Source organism: Prunus dulcis, chromosome 2 (assembly GCF_902201215.1).
Source record: "Prunus dulcis chromosome 2, ALMONDv2, whole genome shotgun sequence".
Taxonomy (NCBI): domain Eukaryota; kingdom Viridiplantae; phylum Streptophyta; class Magnoliopsida; order Rosales; family Rosaceae; genus Prunus; species Prunus dulcis.
The window spans coordinates 18,486,723-18,506,674 of NC_047651.1; the positions used below are offsets into that span (position 1 = coordinate 18,486,723).

The 19,952-nt window shown below is 37.2% G+C and overlaps 2 protein-coding genes across 5 annotated transcripts in view; one reads left to right on the forward strand and one right to left on the reverse strand.

Moving 5' to 3' along the window:
- Window positions 1–1,708: 1,708 nt before the first annotated feature.
- On the reverse strand, window positions 1,709–6,209 carry LOC117618495 (DEAD-box ATP-dependent RNA helicase 31-like). The gene is made up of 10 exons (XM_034348056.1): window positions 5,041–6,209; window positions 4,860–4,966; window positions 4,505–4,560; window positions 4,136–4,360; window positions 3,554–3,760; window positions 3,358–3,444; window positions 3,164–3,259; window positions 2,711–2,926; window positions 2,148–2,330; window positions 1,709–2,054 (listed from the first exon to the last, which is right to left on the reverse strand). Exons 1-10 carry the CDS (start codon window positions 6,138–6,140, stop codon window positions 1,827–1,829), a joined length of 2,505 nt encoding a protein of 834 aa, XP_034203947.1. The 5' UTR covers window positions 6,141–6,209; the 3' UTR covers window positions 1,709–1,826.
- Window positions 6,210–15,158: 8,949 nt separating this feature from the next.
- LOC117620085 overlaps window positions 15,159–19,952 on the forward strand; it is an 18,497-nt gene continuing 13,703 nt past the window's right edge. The window contains exons 1-9 of one of the 4 annotated variants that reach the window (XM_034350179.1): window positions 15,159–15,290; window positions 15,501–15,623; window positions 16,790–16,937; window positions 17,030–17,182; window positions 17,354–17,459; window positions 17,887–18,072; window positions 18,479–18,644; window positions 18,903–19,228; window positions 19,763–19,852. In XM_034350179.1, coding sequence (XP_034206070.1) covers window positions 16,923–16,937; window positions 17,030–17,182; window positions 17,354–17,459; window positions 17,887–18,072; window positions 18,479–18,644; window positions 18,903–19,228; window positions 19,763–19,852 — 1,042 coding nt within the window. In that variant the 5' untranslated portion in view covers window positions 15,159–15,290; window positions 15,501–15,623; window positions 16,790–16,922. Of the gene's footprint in view, window positions 15,624–16,789; window positions 16,938–17,029; window positions 17,183–17,353; window positions 17,460–17,886; window positions 18,073–18,478; window positions 18,645–18,902; window positions 19,229–19,762; window positions 19,853–19,952 lie in introns of all 4 variants that reach the window. The other 3 variants (XM_034350181.1, XM_034350180.1, XM_034350182.1) reach the window with 3 other exon arrangements.

Below are 19,952 nucleotides of genomic sequence, written 5' to 3' on the forward strand. Positions count from 1 at the left end.
AAATGTTTCCACGGGCCATCGATGGGGGATATCTCTTCGTCCCAAAGGTCCCAAAGTCCAATTCTGGCCAACATTAATTTGGAGCTTTCACATGAAAATTGGAGTAACTCACACAACCACTGAAATCTAAATAAAGTAGACTTGGAGTCCAGATTGCGGCCTTCACACTTTGATGGCATCCTACTAACAAAATACTTTTTAAGTGGTGAGCATAGATGTCGATATATCTCAAGTTATCAGATTTTTTCAGGTACATCTCCGCAAGCGGAAATTGTAATGAAACGAGGGTAAAACATTCAAGATTCACAGATTCACCAACTTCAACTTTCCAAGCCGTGCAATCCATAACCTCCAAGGATTTGAGACTGGAACTTGAAACATTAAATACGGAATCCTCAAAAGAACATGCAGCTAGTGACAAGGGCTCGATGGAAGGGCACTCCCACCGAATTAAGGAGAAGAGAGCATATTTATCGAAGAAGACACTTGTGAGGCACATGGTTTTCAAAGAGGGAAGAAGGCTTGTGTACATGGTGGACTTAGGCACAGCTATGTCTGTGTCTGTGTGGTTAAAGTTTTTTATTCTCGCGTGCTCCAAAGGTAGAGCAGTCAAAGATTTTGCATTAAAAAAGGTCCTCCGAGATATGCAGTGGTAAAACGACAACCCACGATCCAAAGATTCCAATCCAACTTACTAATTCTGAGGCAGATATCTAACTCTTTCACACTGTCTCAAATGAAAAGTCCAACCACTTATTTATAAGAGTTACGTCGCCTTTAGCTGAGTACCATTCCATGTGGATTTTCAGTTTATCCAAGACATCTTTCTGCTTCTTGTGTTCTTGACGATATTCCAAACACTTTGCCAAGATGTTGTTGACGAACCTTTTATGTCGAAGTAAGTTTTCGGTGTCAACGACGTCGTTGTGGCGAAAACAATTGTCAGGGTTACCGCCCTCGTCGAAATCTAGCGAGGGAAGGAGAGACCAGACACCTTCCCATTGCTTGGAAAGAGTGCTCGTCCGGACTGCAGCTTTGGTGGGGAGACGTCGGAGAATTTGGTAGATCATGTCGTCAGGCAAGTAAGGCCTGTGATTTTGGTTGGTGACCATGGCGTTTTGATATTGATCTTCTTCTTTGTGTTTGGGTTTGCCCTGCGGACTCGTTTTCTCCTTCCCACGGAAGCAGTGGCGGATCTGCATAATAAAATCTAAGAATTTGAGAGAGAGAGAGAGTTGAGTGATTGACAAAAAATTGCATATGAAGTTGTAGGTTGATCGCCCCTTGTATACTGGGCTCTACATGAAAATCAATTTTAAATAGGAGAATCAACATTAATATTATCCTATTAAATTAATATAGAAAACCCAAAGCAACCGGGATATTAAATCAATATAGAAAAACCAACATTAATATTGAAAACCCAAAGCAATCGGGATATTTATTTATGTTTTATCAAAGAAAGATAACTTTATTGAAACCAATTGGGAAATATTATTATAAAAATAAATAAAAACAAAGGAGCCAAGCTTGCAAATGAGGACTAAGGGCACATTAGGTTCGCAGATTAGAGCCTTGGCAATGCATTCGTTCTTTTATTACTTCTTATTAGTTGACAAAATAAATTTTCTTATAACTAGCCAGATTTTTCAACTAATATGTTTAATTTCGTGTTGTTAGCCGTGCATGGCAGAAGCAGAGGTTAAACTTCAAATACAAAATTAATGGAAAACGTAAAATATAAGAAATCTCTTCTATTTGATATAGTTTTCCAGTTGTCAACAAATACTAATTGGGGCAATGAAATCAACAGCCGGAGCTGCTAACTACTTGGAACGCAATCCAGGGACATTCTTAAGCCCCATCTTGCCAAGAACAAGCTTGGGAATGGCTGGAGGATTATCCAGCCCCATGCTTCGGCTAAACTCGTTAGCAAGCTCCACAAGCCTATGCTTATCGCGCCCCACTTTCTTATTCGAATTGTAATACCCAAGCCACGCTTGATATGCTGCCTCCTTGTTCTTCATCTCCACTTTGGATAGCGCTCGTTCCACCTGTTAGATACAATGCCAACATTTAATTTTGGATAAAACTGTAAGCTTCGAGGAAAATGGGAAGAGAGAACTGAGAGAGATGGAGAAACCCACCTTCTTCGTAGTGTCTGGATCAACTGAAGGTACGGAACCCTTGGTTATTGGCAAATCCTTAATAGCGGACAAGAAGAATTCCTCCCAAGGAGCCAGTAACAATATCCCTTGCCCTTCTTTGCCTTTACGACCGGTTCTACCAAGTCGGTGTATATACTGTTGTCTATCAGCTGGCACGCCCACCTGTGAATGCAACAGAAGGGGGGAGGGGGAAGCTGGGGTTTAAATCCGCGACAGCTGAAGTTCCAAAAAATATTTATCGAAACTAACCTTGGGGCTTAAACAAAGGTAAAGAAACTCAAGTCTTGTTCAAATAAAGTAACCAGTTTTGCATTACAAATTAAATGCCAAATTCTGAAATGCCTAGGAACTCTGTAAAAGATTCATAAGGAGGAATAAAGCAACAAGATATATATTTTTACCTTGTCAATGTGTTACAAGAATGCATCTAACAAGCAACAACTAAAATGCGAAGTCCTAAATATTGCAAGCTAAAAACAATGACAAATGGCCATGAAGTCAAGTAAAGTCTGCATAAGCTAATAATTGACATTGTATATTACCTGTATGACTAGGGTAACATCTGGATAATCGACCCCACGTGCAGATACATCAGAAGTTACAAGAATAAGACCCTTTGATTTCCGAAATTCATCAGAAACTCGGGTTCTATAACTCTGTGGCTTCCTAGAATGGATCTCCCTGACGTTCAAGTTCAGCTCACCAAGAAGGTCTGCAACCAATCGTGTGACCATAGCAGTAGTGCAGAATACAAGAACCTATGCAAAATAAAAAATGGCATGGTTTAGATAAGATTGCAATAATTGTGATAAAGACCACATGTTTTATTCAAGATTGTAGTAACGGTGGTAACATAAATGCCTCTCCCAAAAAAGTCCGTGATATTACCGATTCAATAAAGTAGTCCCCTAATGACAAACACTATCAACTGTTCAACGAAAAGTTTAGATGCATGAAGTCAGCAGCATGGGCTTTTGTGGTAATACAATGCATACCTTATATTCAACATCATCTGCAATATGCTCTTTAAGAAGAGCATATACTTGGGAAAAATGCTTGTCCAATGGAGCGACTAAATGCGTCTGTCTGACCTGAAATCATCCATTTCTTTTTAGAATAGAAATATATATATATATATATATATATAGACATATACAAATACACACACACATAATATAAAAGAACCTACCTGTGCATGCGTCTCTTCACTGCCTTCTTGAACTGTATTGATATACTCATGATCTCTTTTTAAAGCAATGTGACATATTTGACGGACCTACAATCAGGAAAGATTGATGTTCACATGTAACATATGTATATGTAAGTTTCTTTTATTTTTTATCCCAAAAAATCACATTACCACAGAAAAAAGTAGTGAAAGAAACCTCTTCTGGAACTGTGGCAGAAAACAGAAGTGTCTGCCGTTGTTTGGGGACAGCTGAAATAATCCTTTCAATGTCTTTACGGAATCCCATATCCAGCAAATGATCAGCTTCGTCAAGTACAAGGACTTTGACACCCATCAGCCTAGTTGCGAAACCTGCGGTATTCTCAATGTGATCTTTGAGCCTTCCAGGTGTAGCTACAAGAATCTGCAAGTTTTTAATGTGTCAAATCACAAATAAACGTCTATAAACATATATATGTTGACGTGAATTTTCATCTTTGTCCTTAGTTGGCACCATTATTAAAGCATACTTGTAGCAAAAAGCCAGTATCAAATTTACTGGGAATTCATTAAGTGAAAATAATAATAGGAATGAATCCAGTAAATGGAACCTACTACCTTCATCCGACCTCTCCCTCTCAATTCAACCTTAATTCAACTTAGTAAAAGCCACTTAACTATCCCATGATATTGCAGCGCTTTGTCAATGTATAAGCTCAGTTGATGATCGACAGTGAAGTGAATAAAACAGGACGTTACCGTAAATGACAAAGTCCTCCAGCAATGATAAAAATCTTACCTGGCAAGGGTTTGCTTGTATGCGTTTCTGTTCTAAAGCAAGTCTTGTACCTCCAATCACAACTTGAACGCCAATAGAAGGATGATACTTCAATAACTTATTGGCTTCTGCAGAAGCTTGACTTGCCAGCTCTCGAGTTGGGCATATTACAAGCACCAGAATTGGGGGTCGCTTTTGATCACGGGTAATAGGGGGTGATTTTACAACAACTTCAATTGATGGAAGCTGCAACAAAGAATTTCAACATCAAATAGGATGAAAAATCCCCTGCCGCTATATATATTAACAGTACAAATGCAGTGCCTTAAATAAATAAAAAGTAGTATGGACCATTCATTCACACAGACAGACACAAATGAGATGTCATACCAAGAACGCCACAGTTTTTCCAGTCCCTGTTTTAGCCTTGGCCAGAACATCCTTACCTAGAAAACATAATTAATTAGAATAAGCACTTTAATAGAATGGACACACATGGCAGAACAATAAACTCTAAAGGGGTTAAAAAAAAAAAAACCAAAGAAATAACAAACAAACTTATGAGGACACAAGTAACTTGACCTTATGGTTATTGCGGATTAAACAATGGAATTGATGGTTACTGGGGTCTTACAGTAGTCATCTCAAAGACCCATTGTTAAAAAAACCAGATGGGTACTGGGATTTTATAGTAGTTATTGTAAAGTTTGTGCAACATTTTGTAAAGAAACAAACAAAAACAAACCTTTGAGTATTACTGGAAGAGTAGCCTCCTGTACTACAGTCATTTTTTCATATCCTGCATCCTTGATTCCTTTCAAGGACAGCGGAGAGACAGAACATTGATCAAACCTGAAAACATTCAAAACAAGTTAAACAAGAAACGTGTCCCCAAATTCATTATAGAAATGGTGATTCATACATACCGAGATTCACTCAAATAAGAGTCAGAGCTTCCAGGTGAACTTTTCGGCAAAACCTTTACTGTCACTTCATTATCCGAACCAAACAAAGAAGTTGCACTTTTTTCTCTTAATACTCCATAGCCATCATCATCAGAAATAGCAGTATCACTCTCTTCCTCACTAAGCAAATCCTCAATCCTAAAACCGGTCGGTTTTTCCTCCTCCTCTTCAGTATCATCCATCACACGCAATGTTTTACCAGTCTCTCTTCCACCTCTTCTTAGACCCTCGACACCTCCATTCCTAGTAAATGAATCCGCTTTCAAATTTGAATTCCCGCGATTATTTCTGCGCGGAAACAACCCGTCTTCCTTATCATCATCACTCTGAAATTTGTTATCAAACCGCTTACTTATCCCTGAATTTCTCGAAAAAGATTCATTTGGGTTAGGAAATCTTCGCCTGCTCGAATCACCAAACTCGCCACTTGAATTTGAGTTCCCGCGATTGTTTCTGGGTGGAAATGGTCTATCTTTCTTATCGCCCTCAGATTTATTATCGAACCGCTTGCTTATACCTCCATTTCTCGTAAATGACTGATTTGGGGACCGAAAATCTCGCCTTCTAGACTCACCAAAATCGCCCGAGTCACTCTCTCTCCTGCTCTTTTTAATCGGATAAGGCTCTCTGTCAGTACCCCTCTCTCTAACCCTACCTCTACGACCCTCCAATTCGTCCTCGCGGCCACGGGGCGAGTCACTCCTCAACTCGCTGACCCAGTCACTGAGCTCAGCCTCGTCCTCTATCAGGCTCTTCGAAGCTCCACCAGCCCTTCTCTCATACCCACGTGGCAACTCGGAGCCCGACCCGGTTCTGGGGCCTCGGAAGGCACGAGTCGAGAATGCCCGCTCAGTCTGCAACGAACGACGAAAACCTAAGCCCATGTACCTCAGCCTCAATGGGAAGACCCGAGACAAAATGGGCACGGCCCGAGAGGACGAAAGGGTAGGCGCGAACTTCATGGGTGGGAAATGGGTCGCCGGAAGAGAAGTGCTGAGGAGTCGGAGTTGGGGTAAGAGTCTAACGGGCATGAACGTAGTCGAAAATGACGTCGTTTTCATGGAGGTTCTTGTGGTGGAATGGTGTGAGAAGTCCCCGAAATGGGGATTTAGGGTTTAGGGTTTTACGAAATGCAAGTGATCATTTTTATAGTTTAGGATAGGATAGGGTTGGGTTTAGGCTCCAAGCATAAACGACACCGTTTTAGTAGAGTGCTAGTGTGTATAAACCCACACCAGAGACGTCCGGTCCTTTTTGCTTTTTCAAAGGCTGGCCCGTCATAGACTCGGATTTTTGTCAAAACTAGTCTTGGCCCAAATCAACATTTGTTTGCTGCCAATGAGACACCAAGCATTTCACATCGCCAAATTTGGCCAACCATAAATTAGAAAAAAAAAATTAAAAAAATTGACAATGCAAATAAGTAGGGGACGGGAATCAAACTTGAGTGCAAGGATGCGGGCACACTACATTTACGAACTGGCCTAACTCACATGTACTATAAATTTAATTATTTACCCACAAAAAAAATAATAATAATTGGAGGAAACAATTCACTACGCACTAGGCAGGGTGAGGTCGAATTTACCACCCTCATATCCATCCCCGATTTTCTGTCTCTAGACACGAATCTATTAGATATGCATGTCTCTAATATAAAATTATAACACACAAAAAAAGTATAAAATAAAATAAAAATTAAACGTGTATTTTTTTTTTTTCAAATCATATGAGATGGTAAAGAGGAAAACAATGTGTATCGGCAAAACCCTGCAAGCAATGTTTATTAGAATCAATAATGAATGACTAATAACCGTTGATTAATGTCAGGCTTATAACCAAGTTCTAGAAAGACTCGGAAGTGGCCCGACACAACTCTTGAGTTGTTAAAAGCAAAAACCAAAATTACCAAGAGCATGGACAAAAGTCACATAAGCATGAAGTAGAAAGAAGGTAGAAGATAAAGATGATATGGATGAAAGTGGTCCTTGCCTCCCTCCAATAATTCCCTAATAGGTCTGAACAACCTTCGGGCCCCTAACGTTGCTACAAACAAACAACACAACAAAACCTTTTATCAAAGAGGTTTTTTTTTTTGGATTCAAGAGGTGTCTGAGTTGTTTGTTGCATACTAAGAAATTAGATTGGACGTCTTGATGCATACAATACGACTTTTTATATAATCTGCTTTTTTCTATAATGCTTTTCAACCTGAACCAGTAATTTCCAATACGATGCTGCCACGTTGCTGCTCATAAAAACCGACTTTTTAGCATTTGAAAAAGGAGCAAGGCAAAAGACAAAGGTATTTCTGCTTTCCTTCGCACCATCATTTTCTAAGTTTGTGTTGTTGTGTTCACGGTTGAAAAGAATGCTTAAATCAAATTCAAAATTAAAGACTTGTTCGGATGAGAATCAAATATTTACCTCTAGTATAGAATTTTGACGAGAGCAAATTGTTAGTGAGATCCTAATTTAATTAGGATATTTATTTTCTAGTTTATTAGAATTATATATATATTTTTTTGTACAAATATTGTGTAATTAGGTTTTTATTTTGTTTCCTAGTTTGACTCTACTAGGGTTACATCATTGTACTATAAATACATTCTTTTGGAGAATGAAATACAACCTGAAAAATATTACACTCATATTGTTTGACTTGGTATCAGAGCTAACTTTTATGGTGACCTGTGTGTTGTGCTCACCCGTGTTCTATCCCCATATTTTTTTTCTCTACCTGTGCCGTGTGTGCCCTCCTGGGTTTGTGTGTCGTGTTGTAGTGTTCGTGCCTCTACTGTGTTTGTGCATCTGCCGTATTTGTGTCTTTGCTGTGTTCCGTTATGTACTATGTTGTGTCGCATCTGCCGTATTTGTGCCTCTGCTGTGTTCCGTTGTATATTCTGTCGTGATATGTTGAATTTATGCTGCAATCATGGGTGATAACTCCATTGTTGCTGCTGTTACTGCTGCTTATACAAATTTGTGTGTTTCTGATTCTATTCCAGGTACTGACTCCAATATTTGGATAATTGACACTGGTGCGTCTGATCATATGACTTATGATGCTAAATTTTCTGATGAGTTGTCTAGTAACACTCGTGACCCATACATAACTAGTGCTAATGGCTTGCCCTCTCCAATTACCGGTGAGGGCACAATCTCTCTTACTCCTACTCTGTCCTTGTTTCGTGCATTACTATTTTCCAATATCCATTGTAACTTGTTATCTGTTGGTCGATTACTTGATACACTTAATGCTTCTGCTACTTTCTATTATACGCATTGCTCTTTTCAAGATCTCAAGACTCATGAGACGATTGGGCATGGTAAACGGATAGGGGTTATATTATTTAACATTGCCTTCTGCACCAGTTCGTGATCGTGTCATTAATACTATTCAAAGTTGCAGTGTCAAAGACAAAAATCAAATTTGGTTATGGAATCGTCGCTTGGGACACCCGTCATTTAGCTACCTTAAGCGTCTGTTTCCATTTTTATTCCGCTCTTGTGATGAGTCCAGTTTTAAGTGTGAGACATGTATTTTGGTCAAGAGTCATCGCACTATATTTCCTTTAAGTGACAGTAAAGCTGCAAAGCCTTTTGATTTAGTGCATTCTGATGTGTGGGGTCTGGCTCGCGTTACTTCGAATGGATTTCGTTGGTTCGTCACATTTATTGATGATTGTACCCGACTCACTTGGGTTTTCGTACTGAAAAATAAACATGATGTTGCTTTCATCCTTCCAGAGTTCTGTACTATGGTGTCTACTCAGTTTCATGCTCGGGTCAAAGTATTCCTGACTGATAATGGAGGCGAATGTGTGAATAACACTTTAGCATCTTTCTTTCATGCTCAAGGTATTATTCACCAAACGACAACCTCATTTACTCCTCAGCAGAATGGTGTGTCTGAAAGCAAGAATTGACAGTTATTTGAAGTTGCTCGCTCCCTTATGTTGGACATGTTTTTTCTCCATTATCTTTGGGGGCATGCTGTTTTTTCTGCTGCATATTTGATTAATCGTACTCCTAGCCGGGTTCTTGATTTCAGGACTCCACATGATGTGTTTGGTGATCATTCCCCTGTCTCAATCTCCAAGTTGCCCCCTAAAGTTTTTGGATGTGTTGCCTATGTTCATGTTTACTCTCATCAACGGAGTAAACTTAATCCTTGTGTTATATGATGTGTCTTTATTGGTTACTCGTCTACTCAGAAAGGTTATAAGTGCTATCATCCACCTACCTAGAAGGTGCATGTTACTTTGGACGTGACTTTCCATGAAGAAGTGCCTTATTATGTTTCTCCCTCATCTCCAATTCAGGAGGAGAGGGGGAGTGAATTGGAGAGTCTTGGATTAGAGAATGATCTGTTTGAAGATACTGCTCTAGGGAAGGAAACGACCTGTCGCACTGAAGCAAGTGACCGATCACCCATATCTGAAGATGAAACTTGTGGTCCCTGTGAAGAAATGACTGATCGCCATTTGGAACTCGATCAGTCGCCTATATCTGGAGATGAAGCAAATGCTCTCAATGTCAAAACGACTAGTCACACTGAAGCAAGTGATCAATCACCTATATCTAATGATAATGATTCTTGTATGGATGCGTTCGATGCAATACCCCCCTCTGCCCTGCCAGTGCCCCAATCTACTCGTAATAGTAAATCAAGTGATGTAATTTCTAATGATTTATTTGTGTCTATTTATCAGTTACCCCCACGAACTACTCTTGGGAAACCTAAAGTACAATATTTTCCTGATATACATGTCAAGTCTAGATATCTCATTAGCCATTATGTGTCAACTCATCGTTTGTCTAAGTCATATGCATCATATTATGTCAATTATCTAGTGTATGTGTGCCAACTAAGCTGCATGATGCTTTATCTAACCCCAAATGGATGGATGCCATGAATGTTGAAATGGATGCCTTGAACAAGAATAAAACATGAGATTTAGTTCCTTTGCCACGAGGGAAGAAAGTTATTGGATGCAGATGAGTGTTTACTTTGAAGTATAAAGCTGATGGTTCCATTGATCGTTACAAGGCTAGATTGGTAGCAAAGGGTTATACTCAGACCTATGGAGTGGATTATTTGGAGACCTTTGCTCAAGTGGCAAAGGTCAATATTGTGCGTGTACTATTGTCCCTGGCTGCTAACTGCGACTGGCCCTTATTACAATTTGATGTCAAAAATACATTTCTACATGGTGACCTCAAGGGGAGATTTACATGGATCTTCCTCCTGGTATTCCAGTAACCTCTAAGGAAGGTGTTGTGTGTAAGTTGTGGAAGTCTTTATATGGATTGAAGCAGTCTCCAAGAGCGTGGTTTGGGAGATTTCCAGCATCGATGAAAAAATTTGGGTATGTACAGAGTAACTCAGACCATACTTTGTTTCTAAAGCATCATAAAGGCAAATTGATAGCTTTAATTATTTATGTTGATGATATGATTGTGACTGGAGATGATCAGGCAGAAATAAAAAATCTTCAGAAGTATCTGGCTTTCGAGTGTGAGATGAAGTCATTAGGTGATTTGAAGTACTTTCTTGGGATTGAAGTTGCCAAATCTAAACATGGTATCTTTCTGTCTCAAAGAAAATATATTTTGGATTTACTTGCAGAGACTAGAATGTTAGATTGTAAACCAATTGATACCCCTAGTGAACAGAATTATAAGTTGGGGTTGTATCCAGTGAGTGTAGTGAGTTAGTTTATGCATTCTCCTAGTGAAGATCATATGGGTGCTGTGATGCGCATCTTGAGGTATCTGAAAGTAACTCCTGGAAATGGGTTAATGTTTTGCAAGTATGGTCATATAGATGTGAAAGGGTATACGGGTGCTGATTGGGCTGGTTCAGTCACTGATAGACGTTTTACGTCTGGGTATTTCACATTTGTTGGTGGTAATCTTGTTGCTTGAAGGAGTAAAAAGTAAAAAGTGGTGTCTAGGTCTAGTGCCGAGGTCGAGTACCGTGGGATGGCTCAAGGTGTGTGCGAGTTACTATGGTTGAGAAGATTGTTGAAAGATCTTGTGTTTGGACCCCCAAAAACCCATGGATTTGTAATGTGATAATAAAGCTGCAATTGCAATTGTGCATAACCCTGTGCAACATGATCGTACAAAGCACATGGAGGTTGATCGACATTTTGTTAAATAGAAGTTAGATGCTGAAATTATTTCTTTTCCGTTTATATTATCCGAGTATCAACTGGCAGATCTTCTTACGAAAGCTTTGTATACTACGGTCTTTCTCAACTCGTTTGACAAGTTGGGCATGCGTGACATCTTTGCTTCAACTTGAGGGGGAGTGTTAGCGAGATCCTAGCTTAATTAGAATATTTATTTCCTAGTTTATTAAGATTATATTTCTTTCCTTTTTGTACAGATATTGTGTGATAAAAACCTTCTTTTGAAGAATGAAATACAACTTGAAAAATATTCTACCCATATTGTTTGACTCAAATGCCTAAACTAAACACGTTTTCTACATGATATTAGCCTAAATCCTCGGATTATCTCATCTCGATCCTACCTCTCATTTTCTCCTCACCGACAGCCCCTATGGTGTCCACCGATTCTTCCTCTTCCTCTTCCACACCATGCCCTTCCTCCCAAACTCCTCACATTTCATCAAACTTATCGATTCTAATTATCTTCCTTGGCTTTGCCAAATCAAATCCTTTCTCATTGGCCATGATTTATGGAAATTTGTTGATGGTACTCATCCCCAACCCTCTACTACTATAACTCTTCCCATCACCGATACAAATACCACCACCACCGCCACTCTTATTTAACCTAACCTCGTTCATGCTCTTTGGTATCAACAGGATCAACTCCTAATTAGCTATCTCATAAGTACTCTCTCTAAGCCTATTCTTCATCCCACAATTGGCTACGACACTACGCGTGATATTTGGGATTGTCTCCAATGCCATTTTTCTCAATCTTCTCAGGCCAATGAGACCATTCTTCGTTTTCAGCTTATGGATATGCAAAAAGGCTCTCAGACTATTGACCAGATATATAAATCTAAACCCTAATATGAAAAATTTATCCCGTTATAAAATATATGCATACAATATGAATTCGCACTATATAGAAAAAAATAAATAAATTATAATAATGGTTCTAAATACATACAAAGATGGGAGAATAGACATTATTGCTGTTGGTAGATTTTTGTGGCTTAGATTTGGTAGGTAAATGGAGTTCATATTAGTTGGTCGGCCATATAGAAATGTTGGCCTTTTCTTTCCTCTAAGTTGAGGGTATGACAAATTATTGTTGCTTTCTTGGTTTGATCTGAGAGATGAGACTCGTCTTAACTTGAGGGAAGACAAAGATCAGAAATTTAGTCGAGAAAAGTACCCAAACCATCATCCCAAGTCACGTGGTTTTTCCAAACGCATATATCTCCTTTACTCAACTTTCACGTTTGACAACCCCCCAAGTACTCACAAACGTGTTCAATTGTAGATCACTTATTCAATTGTAAAAATAAATATCTTTTAAGAAAAACAAACGAGATCTATATGGCTCATGAATTTGACTTATTTAAAAAAAAAAAAACATTTCAATGTTTTACTTGTTTTTTAATTAGGTGTTAGCGAGATTATTCGATACGAAATCTAAAATCTTACAGACCAATAATGTGGTATTACGGGATGATTTTGGCACTCCTCTACCGCTCACAAATAAGGAATGCATAATTACCCATAAATTATTTTACTATGACACTATGATTGTAGGAAAGTGGTCCTTGGCCTTTTGAAGAATAATATCTTGAATGTCTCTTTTTACAAATGACAATGAAGAATCAGCTTGATGGGGTAGGAGATTTTTCCATGGTTTTGGACCACACTGATATTGGCCCCTCCCTCCTATCCTATGCATATATACAAAAATAATGGGTAAATAATTATGCACCATGCTGTGTTTAGCGTGGAGGCCAGAAAATGAGTGAAACAAAAACAACAATGAACAACTTGAATAGCATGCATTATTACAGCAGTGTTGTCATTTTCTTATATGATCTTATTAAGACTGGTCTATAAATACACACCGCAAAACCCATAAATTTTGTTCTCTTTTCCATTATTGATGCTTAAATTTTTTCAACAATTTGTTGTGTTTTGAATAAGAATAATGCTACTCTTATCACATTTACATACTACATTTCTTTATCATTTTATGTGGCAGTTGAGGTGAACAACCACATCAATTAAAATTATTTAATTATTTCTTTTCTTTTATGATTTATTTCAGTATTTATTTTTCTAATTGTCTTAATTAAAATACACTTCATTGATTTAATTTATGTGGCATATAATATAGACATGCCACATCATGTGGTATAGAAATGTAGGATAAAAATGTGGTAAGTGTAGCATTACTCTTTGAATAATGCCTGTTGCATTTAAAAACAATTCAACTTTTTGACTTATGTGTGATTTAGGGCCCGTTTGGAACAGTTGTTAAATGAATCACTTATTGTTATAAATATTTTCATTACAATAATGTCGAACTTTTTATTAAAAATTCAAGTGCTTAATTTTTCAAAAGTACCTGGAAGTGATTAATTTTTCAAAAGTACCTGGAAGTGATTAGTGCTTCTCTAGAAAAATATTTTTATGATTCATAAGCATTTTTAAATTGTTGTACTAAGTGTAGTCATAAGCGTTTTAGTTGTCAATAAAATACTTTCACCCCCTTTTAGAAGTACTATGAAAACTGAAAATATAAAATGGTAGTTATAGAACTGTTAAAAAAAAAGAGTAAATTGCCAAATTGCCCCTCAAACTATCACTTAATTTTTTTGATTTCCCCTCAACTCTTTTTATTCAATTAAGAATACGAACTAATTTTTTTTCGCCAATGTCCCCCTTATCGTCAAATTTCCAAACATTTCATCCATTTTTTTGTCAATATTGAGGGCATAGTTGTCCTTTACCGCAGGGGGGGAGAGAGAGAGAGAGAGAGAGAGAGAGAGAGAGAGAGAGAGGGCTGGATTGAAGGTTCATACCAAAAAAAAAAAAACAACAAGAAGAAAAAAGTTACAAAACCGTAACGAACAGAAAAACGTAGGTGATGGTTGCGTTGAATTTGGGGGAGGAGGAAGGAAAGAGGGAGAAGGCTATGGAATGGACAATTTTATCTTTAATATTAACGAAGAAATGGATGAAATATTTGGAAATTTGAGGGTATGGGGATATTAGCAAAAAAAAGTTAGAGTCTATTTGGTATTCAACTTGGATCCAACTTTTTAAACTCAAAAACAGAATTTGAGTCCAAAATAAAGAAAACATGTTTGATAGCCATATTTTTAAAAACTCAAACTCAAGAACAACTAAAAAAACATCCCAACTATTAAAAACAAAAAAATTCAGTTTTTTTTAACAACCCACAAGTTTTCAAATTTTTAAGATTTGAAAACAGTTCTCAAGTTGCATACCAAACAAGTTTTTGAATCTTAAAATAGATTTAAGAACTCGATGTTTTAAAGAAAAATCAAAGTTTTTGAGTTCCCTATTTGAAGAGGATACCAAACGTCCCTTTAGTTTGTAAAAACCAAGTTAAAGGGAAATCGAAAATTAGATAATAGTTTGGGGGAATTCAGGAGTTTACAAAAAAGATCTACAGAGGGTATACAAAAGTGCACAATCGTCCCATAAAAATTAGCACAGTAAATCACTAAAAGGGAACAAATAGAACTTTAACCTTTTTTAAAAAAGGTTTTATTATTCCCTTTAAGTAATAAAACAAATCGGGAAAACAAAAGGAGGCTGCTTTCGTGAGCCATGACAAGTGCCTGCGGCACAGAGGCCTCGTGAGCCTTGAACAGTGACCCATTCATTATAATTTCCTTACACCAACAATAATTAAAATAAAATCCGTACACTCGAAAAACCCCGTGTCCCAAGCCTATATCAACCGTTATTAATATTATTTTACTTTTTATATTTTTTTAGAAAACGTTTCCTTTCGAGTAAGTTTCTCGCGTAATTCAATTTCCTGGAAAAAAAAAAAAATACATATCAAAATAGAAAGCCCAACTGTATAAAAGCCAAACCCAAATATCATCTCAATTCGGTGTGTGATTTTCTTCTTTTTCTATGTTTCTCTTTGTCTTTTCAAGTCTCTCACTCTCTCTCCATCTCTAAGTCGCTTCAGCTTTACAATAATGCCATAGCTAGCAAGTTAGCAACCTTTCAACTCTTTCTTCTGCCTCAGTCTTTTGGTGTAAATATCATTCCAGGGCCTCCACCAATGTTTTTTTTTTTTTTTCCTTTAAGCGTTGATGGGGGAAGATGTTCTTAAGCAGTGCTTGAACTAATAGTAGCTAGCTTTAAATTTGAGCTTCCAAGTGTGTTTCTTTGTAGTTGATGAAGCTTTTTTCTTTCTGCTAGAGACTGGTCTCTGCTGGATTTTTGCTGACTCTTCAGCTTGAAAGAGCAGCTGGGTTTTCTTAATTCGTCGAAATAAAGTGTCTTTGCCTGTATTCTTGGAGATTTGGAAACTGGGTTTGTGAGGTAATATATTATATGTTAGATCTTCACCTCTTCTTCTATTGATTATTTTAACTTATTGTGTGTATTCTCTCTCTCTCTCTCTCTCTCTCTCTCTGTTTGCAGACTGTATGTCTCTCTCTAATTTTAAATTTACTTCTCTCTAAAGATATTTATTAGTTTATTTAATGGCTAAGCTTGTATGTAATGTGTAAGGTAGCAAATTTTATAGACTTGGCTGAGATCTGATTGAAGTTATTTTTGTTTCTTAAATTCTTTATCTGTCTGAGATTTACAAGGGTGCACCTTTTTGTTAATGTACTTGTACATTTGTGAATTTTGTAGAGTTTCTCAGTTATTGAGAGTGTAAGGCATTCTTATATAGTATTAAACACTAGGATTTTGTGGTAACAAAGCTGGTTTGGTTTGCCTTTTAAAGAGTATAGCAAAAAAATAAAATTCCAAGCAAGCTTTGGATTCTGTTTTTGTTGCTCAGAATTGAAAACTCCAAAGATTTCAGAATAAAATTTGTCGGATTGGAAATACATCTATTGAGGTTTGGTGTTGTTAGTGTCATTGAAAAGAGGAAGCTACTTAAGCATCAATGCTTGTCATTGGGACGGTAATTCGCTGTTTTGTTGTGGTAAATCATAGCCAGTTTGATAAATGAGTGTTTCTAGGCAACTATTATTAATAAAGCAGTTGGGATCTTCATTGAATTGTATAATATTGAGTTTTTAATGCAATGTGTTGAAACATGATACATTAAGTGTTTACCATGTGTAGGCTTTCAACTTTCAACATAACTTTGTTCAAGTGTCTGCTTAATCTCTCTCTGATTGTTGCGTGCACTATTTGTGTATTTGCAGGCTTATAATGGCCAATTTTCCTGACCAATATAGTAGATCAAACACCCCATAATGACTTCCAAATTTTGTTAATGATTTGCACTGAGCCTAGTAGAGGAAAAGTTTAGATGAGTGTTTCACAATGCAAAACATATCTATGATCGTTATATTCCTGTAGAAACTTATAATCTAAATGCTTCTAAATTTTGACTAAGTATTATTTTACTGATAGAAGAGATCTTGCTTTGATGGATTTGTGTTCTTAAGTGTTCATGACTTTATTGACTCAATTATGCAAGTGGTTAAGCTTATGACTTTTTTGTCATTGATCTTCCATTCCAGGTAAAGACTGCATTAGTTTACATTGCTATTTAAAAGTGAATAAATATTGATTCCTTAAACACGATCTTAGCTTGGAAGATACCAGAGTCATTCTAAAGAGTAAAGACATGTGGTCAACCTGCATTCAGCTGAAATGAAGACCTCACAGGTGTCACTTCATAATTTTTCATGTGGTTAGTGTGTCATATCTTGCACATACTACTTTTTACTAATATGAAAGTCCTATTTGGGGATGTGCAGAGCACTCAAGAAATCCAATCATCAAGTCAAGTTATACATGATTCACAAGGTGAAGTCAAAAACCAAACTACCGAGGCTCCTGCAACGGATTCAGCTTCTGTATCCACTTCAGGCAATGACAGTAAGAAAGTATCACGTCAAGATATCGAACTTGTAAGATATCAAATTCAACCTAATTTTGCAGTCTTTTCTTTCCTTTTTGTACATTTGCTATTTTATTCTCTTTTACTCTTTACTTTTTTCCCCAAAAAATGTTTGTGAAGTAGCTTGACTAATCTGTTTCTCATCTTTGTGATGGAATATTCTGCAAAATGAACGTTTTAGGTCCAGAATCTAATAGAGCGGTGTTTACAATTATATATGAATAGAGATGAGGTAGTTAAAACCCTCTTGACTCGCGCAAGGATAGATCCTGGATTTACAACTTTGGGTAGGCAACTTAAAACCTATTTATACTGTGATTACTGCCATTTACATGTTTATATTGCAAGTTGATTGATTTCTTAAAAGATGATCCTGACGTACTTGTTTTCCATTAGCTATTGTAGATAGAATGTTCCAGAACTTTCATTTATAATTTTCTCTCGCTGCCTTTCTTTTGGCATAGGGATCAATGACTCCATGAAGTGGAACTGGACATGTTATGATTATAACTAGACATATTACTACTACTATACATGACCTTTTCTCTTCTTACAAAGAGAAATTGATGAACAAATATGTAATCTCGAGAAGCTACATGCGTATCATTTTCTTTTCAAAAGTAAGTCAGAAGAAAATGCTGACTTGCTCTTTTTTTTTTGTTTTTTGTTTTTTGTTTTTTTTGGTTTGTTTGTTTGTTTGTTTTGTTGATTCAGTATGGCAGAAGTTGGAAGAAGAAAATGCGGACTTTTTCAGGGCTTATTACATAAGGCTAAAACTGAAAAAACAAATCCTCCTGTTCAATCATCTACTGGAGCATCATTATCATCTCTCAAAGTATAATCCCATGTCTCCAAAGGTTCCTTTGGCCCCTATACAAAATGGGATTCATCCAATGCCTGGTAAGTTTTCCGCTTGCAGTAACATGATGGTGGAAAAGCATGACTTAATCCTTTTATGGTATTTTTTCCCCAAGCTCTTTGGCAGTAGCTCTACTTTATCCCCATTACTCCTTTGTTGGATGCATAAGGAAGGAATAGGGATCATAAGTTGGTTTCTCAATGCTAACAGAGCTGTGCTTCCTTCTTTAGAACTTTGGATAAACTCTTGCTTGACTTTAAAAGTTAAAATGTGATTCTAGATAGTGAGTATTAAAGCATTATTGTTTCTGTGAGTTCTATTGTGGGTACAGATCTATATAAGCCTGCGAGTTTGCAGTAATGTGTAATTTGACATTTCTATATAATAATTTTCATAATAATTGACCCAAAAAGAGAAAGTGCTCACTGCCACTTGTTTGCAGTGCAGTTAACAACTTACCAATGGGATACCCTGTCCTTCAGCAACCTCCAATGCCAGCAGCAGGTCAACCCCATCTTGATTCCATGGGCTGTGGAATATCTAACTGTCATGTAGTTAATGGAGTACCTGCACCTAGCAATTTTCATCCCATGCGGATGAATTCTGGGAATGAGTGAGAATTTGTCCTTTGCCCATTTTCTCTTTAATTACCTATTTAACATGACAGTTAATTTGTTTCCAAAACCATAAAGAAGCTTGTGTTCCTCTGATACCCCCTTTCCCATTCTAATAAGAAATACAATTGTTCAAGCATGTTCTTTTCCCTGGGGAACATGTTTATTGGATGACATTGGCTTGTCTGTGCACCTGTATCCTGTTTTGTTTGATAGAAATGTTGCTAATGGCAGCTGTTTTTTCTCCTTTTTGTAAGTATGATGATGGACTGCAGCGGTGCTGATGTGGTTCCTGTCATTCCACCAAACAGTGCCATGTCATCCATGTCAGAGATTCCTGTTAGTCCTACATCAGTTGCATCCAGTGGTCACTTCCCATTCTCCGCGTCAGACATATCAGGAATTGGAGTAGACACATCAACACTTGATACAACATTTACATCTGATGTGGCAAGTTCTGTTGGGTTGCAACTTGCACCTGATGGCGGGGCTGGAAATTCTCGGGATTCTCTCAGATCACTGGACCAGATTCAGTGGAATTTCAGCCTATCAGATCTTACAGCAGATTTGTCAAACTTGGGAGGTAATTTGTAGTGTCGAGCAATTTGCAGATCTACAATTATGTCTGAGATTTTAATTATAATTAGTTGCAAATACTCAATCTTAAAAAGGAAATAGTTGCAAATACATAAAAGCAAGCTAAGTTCCCAGAGAAAAGAAAGCGAATAAATTGTTGAAGGCCACACATAATATCCATCTAGTCACACTTAAGTCGTCTCCAAGTTATAGCAGGAAGCATTCATGCGAACTTACAAAAGCTTAGACAGGCTTTCATAACTTCCTCCAAAAGCATAGCAGGAAGCGTACATTTAGAATCATTGAAACAAATTTTTGAATACATTATGTGAATGGTCTTCTGAATAACATAAACCTGCTGTTGCCATGGCAGCATATATTTACATTTAAAGATGTTTGAAAGGCTTATAGCATTTCGGTCTTACATGCCTGGGCAAATATAATGACGTTGGATCCAAGCATGAATTTAGCAATAAAGCTGCTTTTGAATAATGCTTATATCTAATGTTTCTTTAATGCGTTGACATGATTTTATTTGCAGATTTAGGAGCCTTAGAAAACTATCCTGGTTCCCCCTTTCTGCCGTCTGATTCAGAAATTTTACTCGACTCTCCAGAACAAGAGGGTATAGGTAATTGGAATTGCATAAGTTATTCTACATGATTGTTGGTTTTACTGATTTAAGTATTGTTGGATGTGCAAATACACCCTCAGAAGATCATTAATTGCTT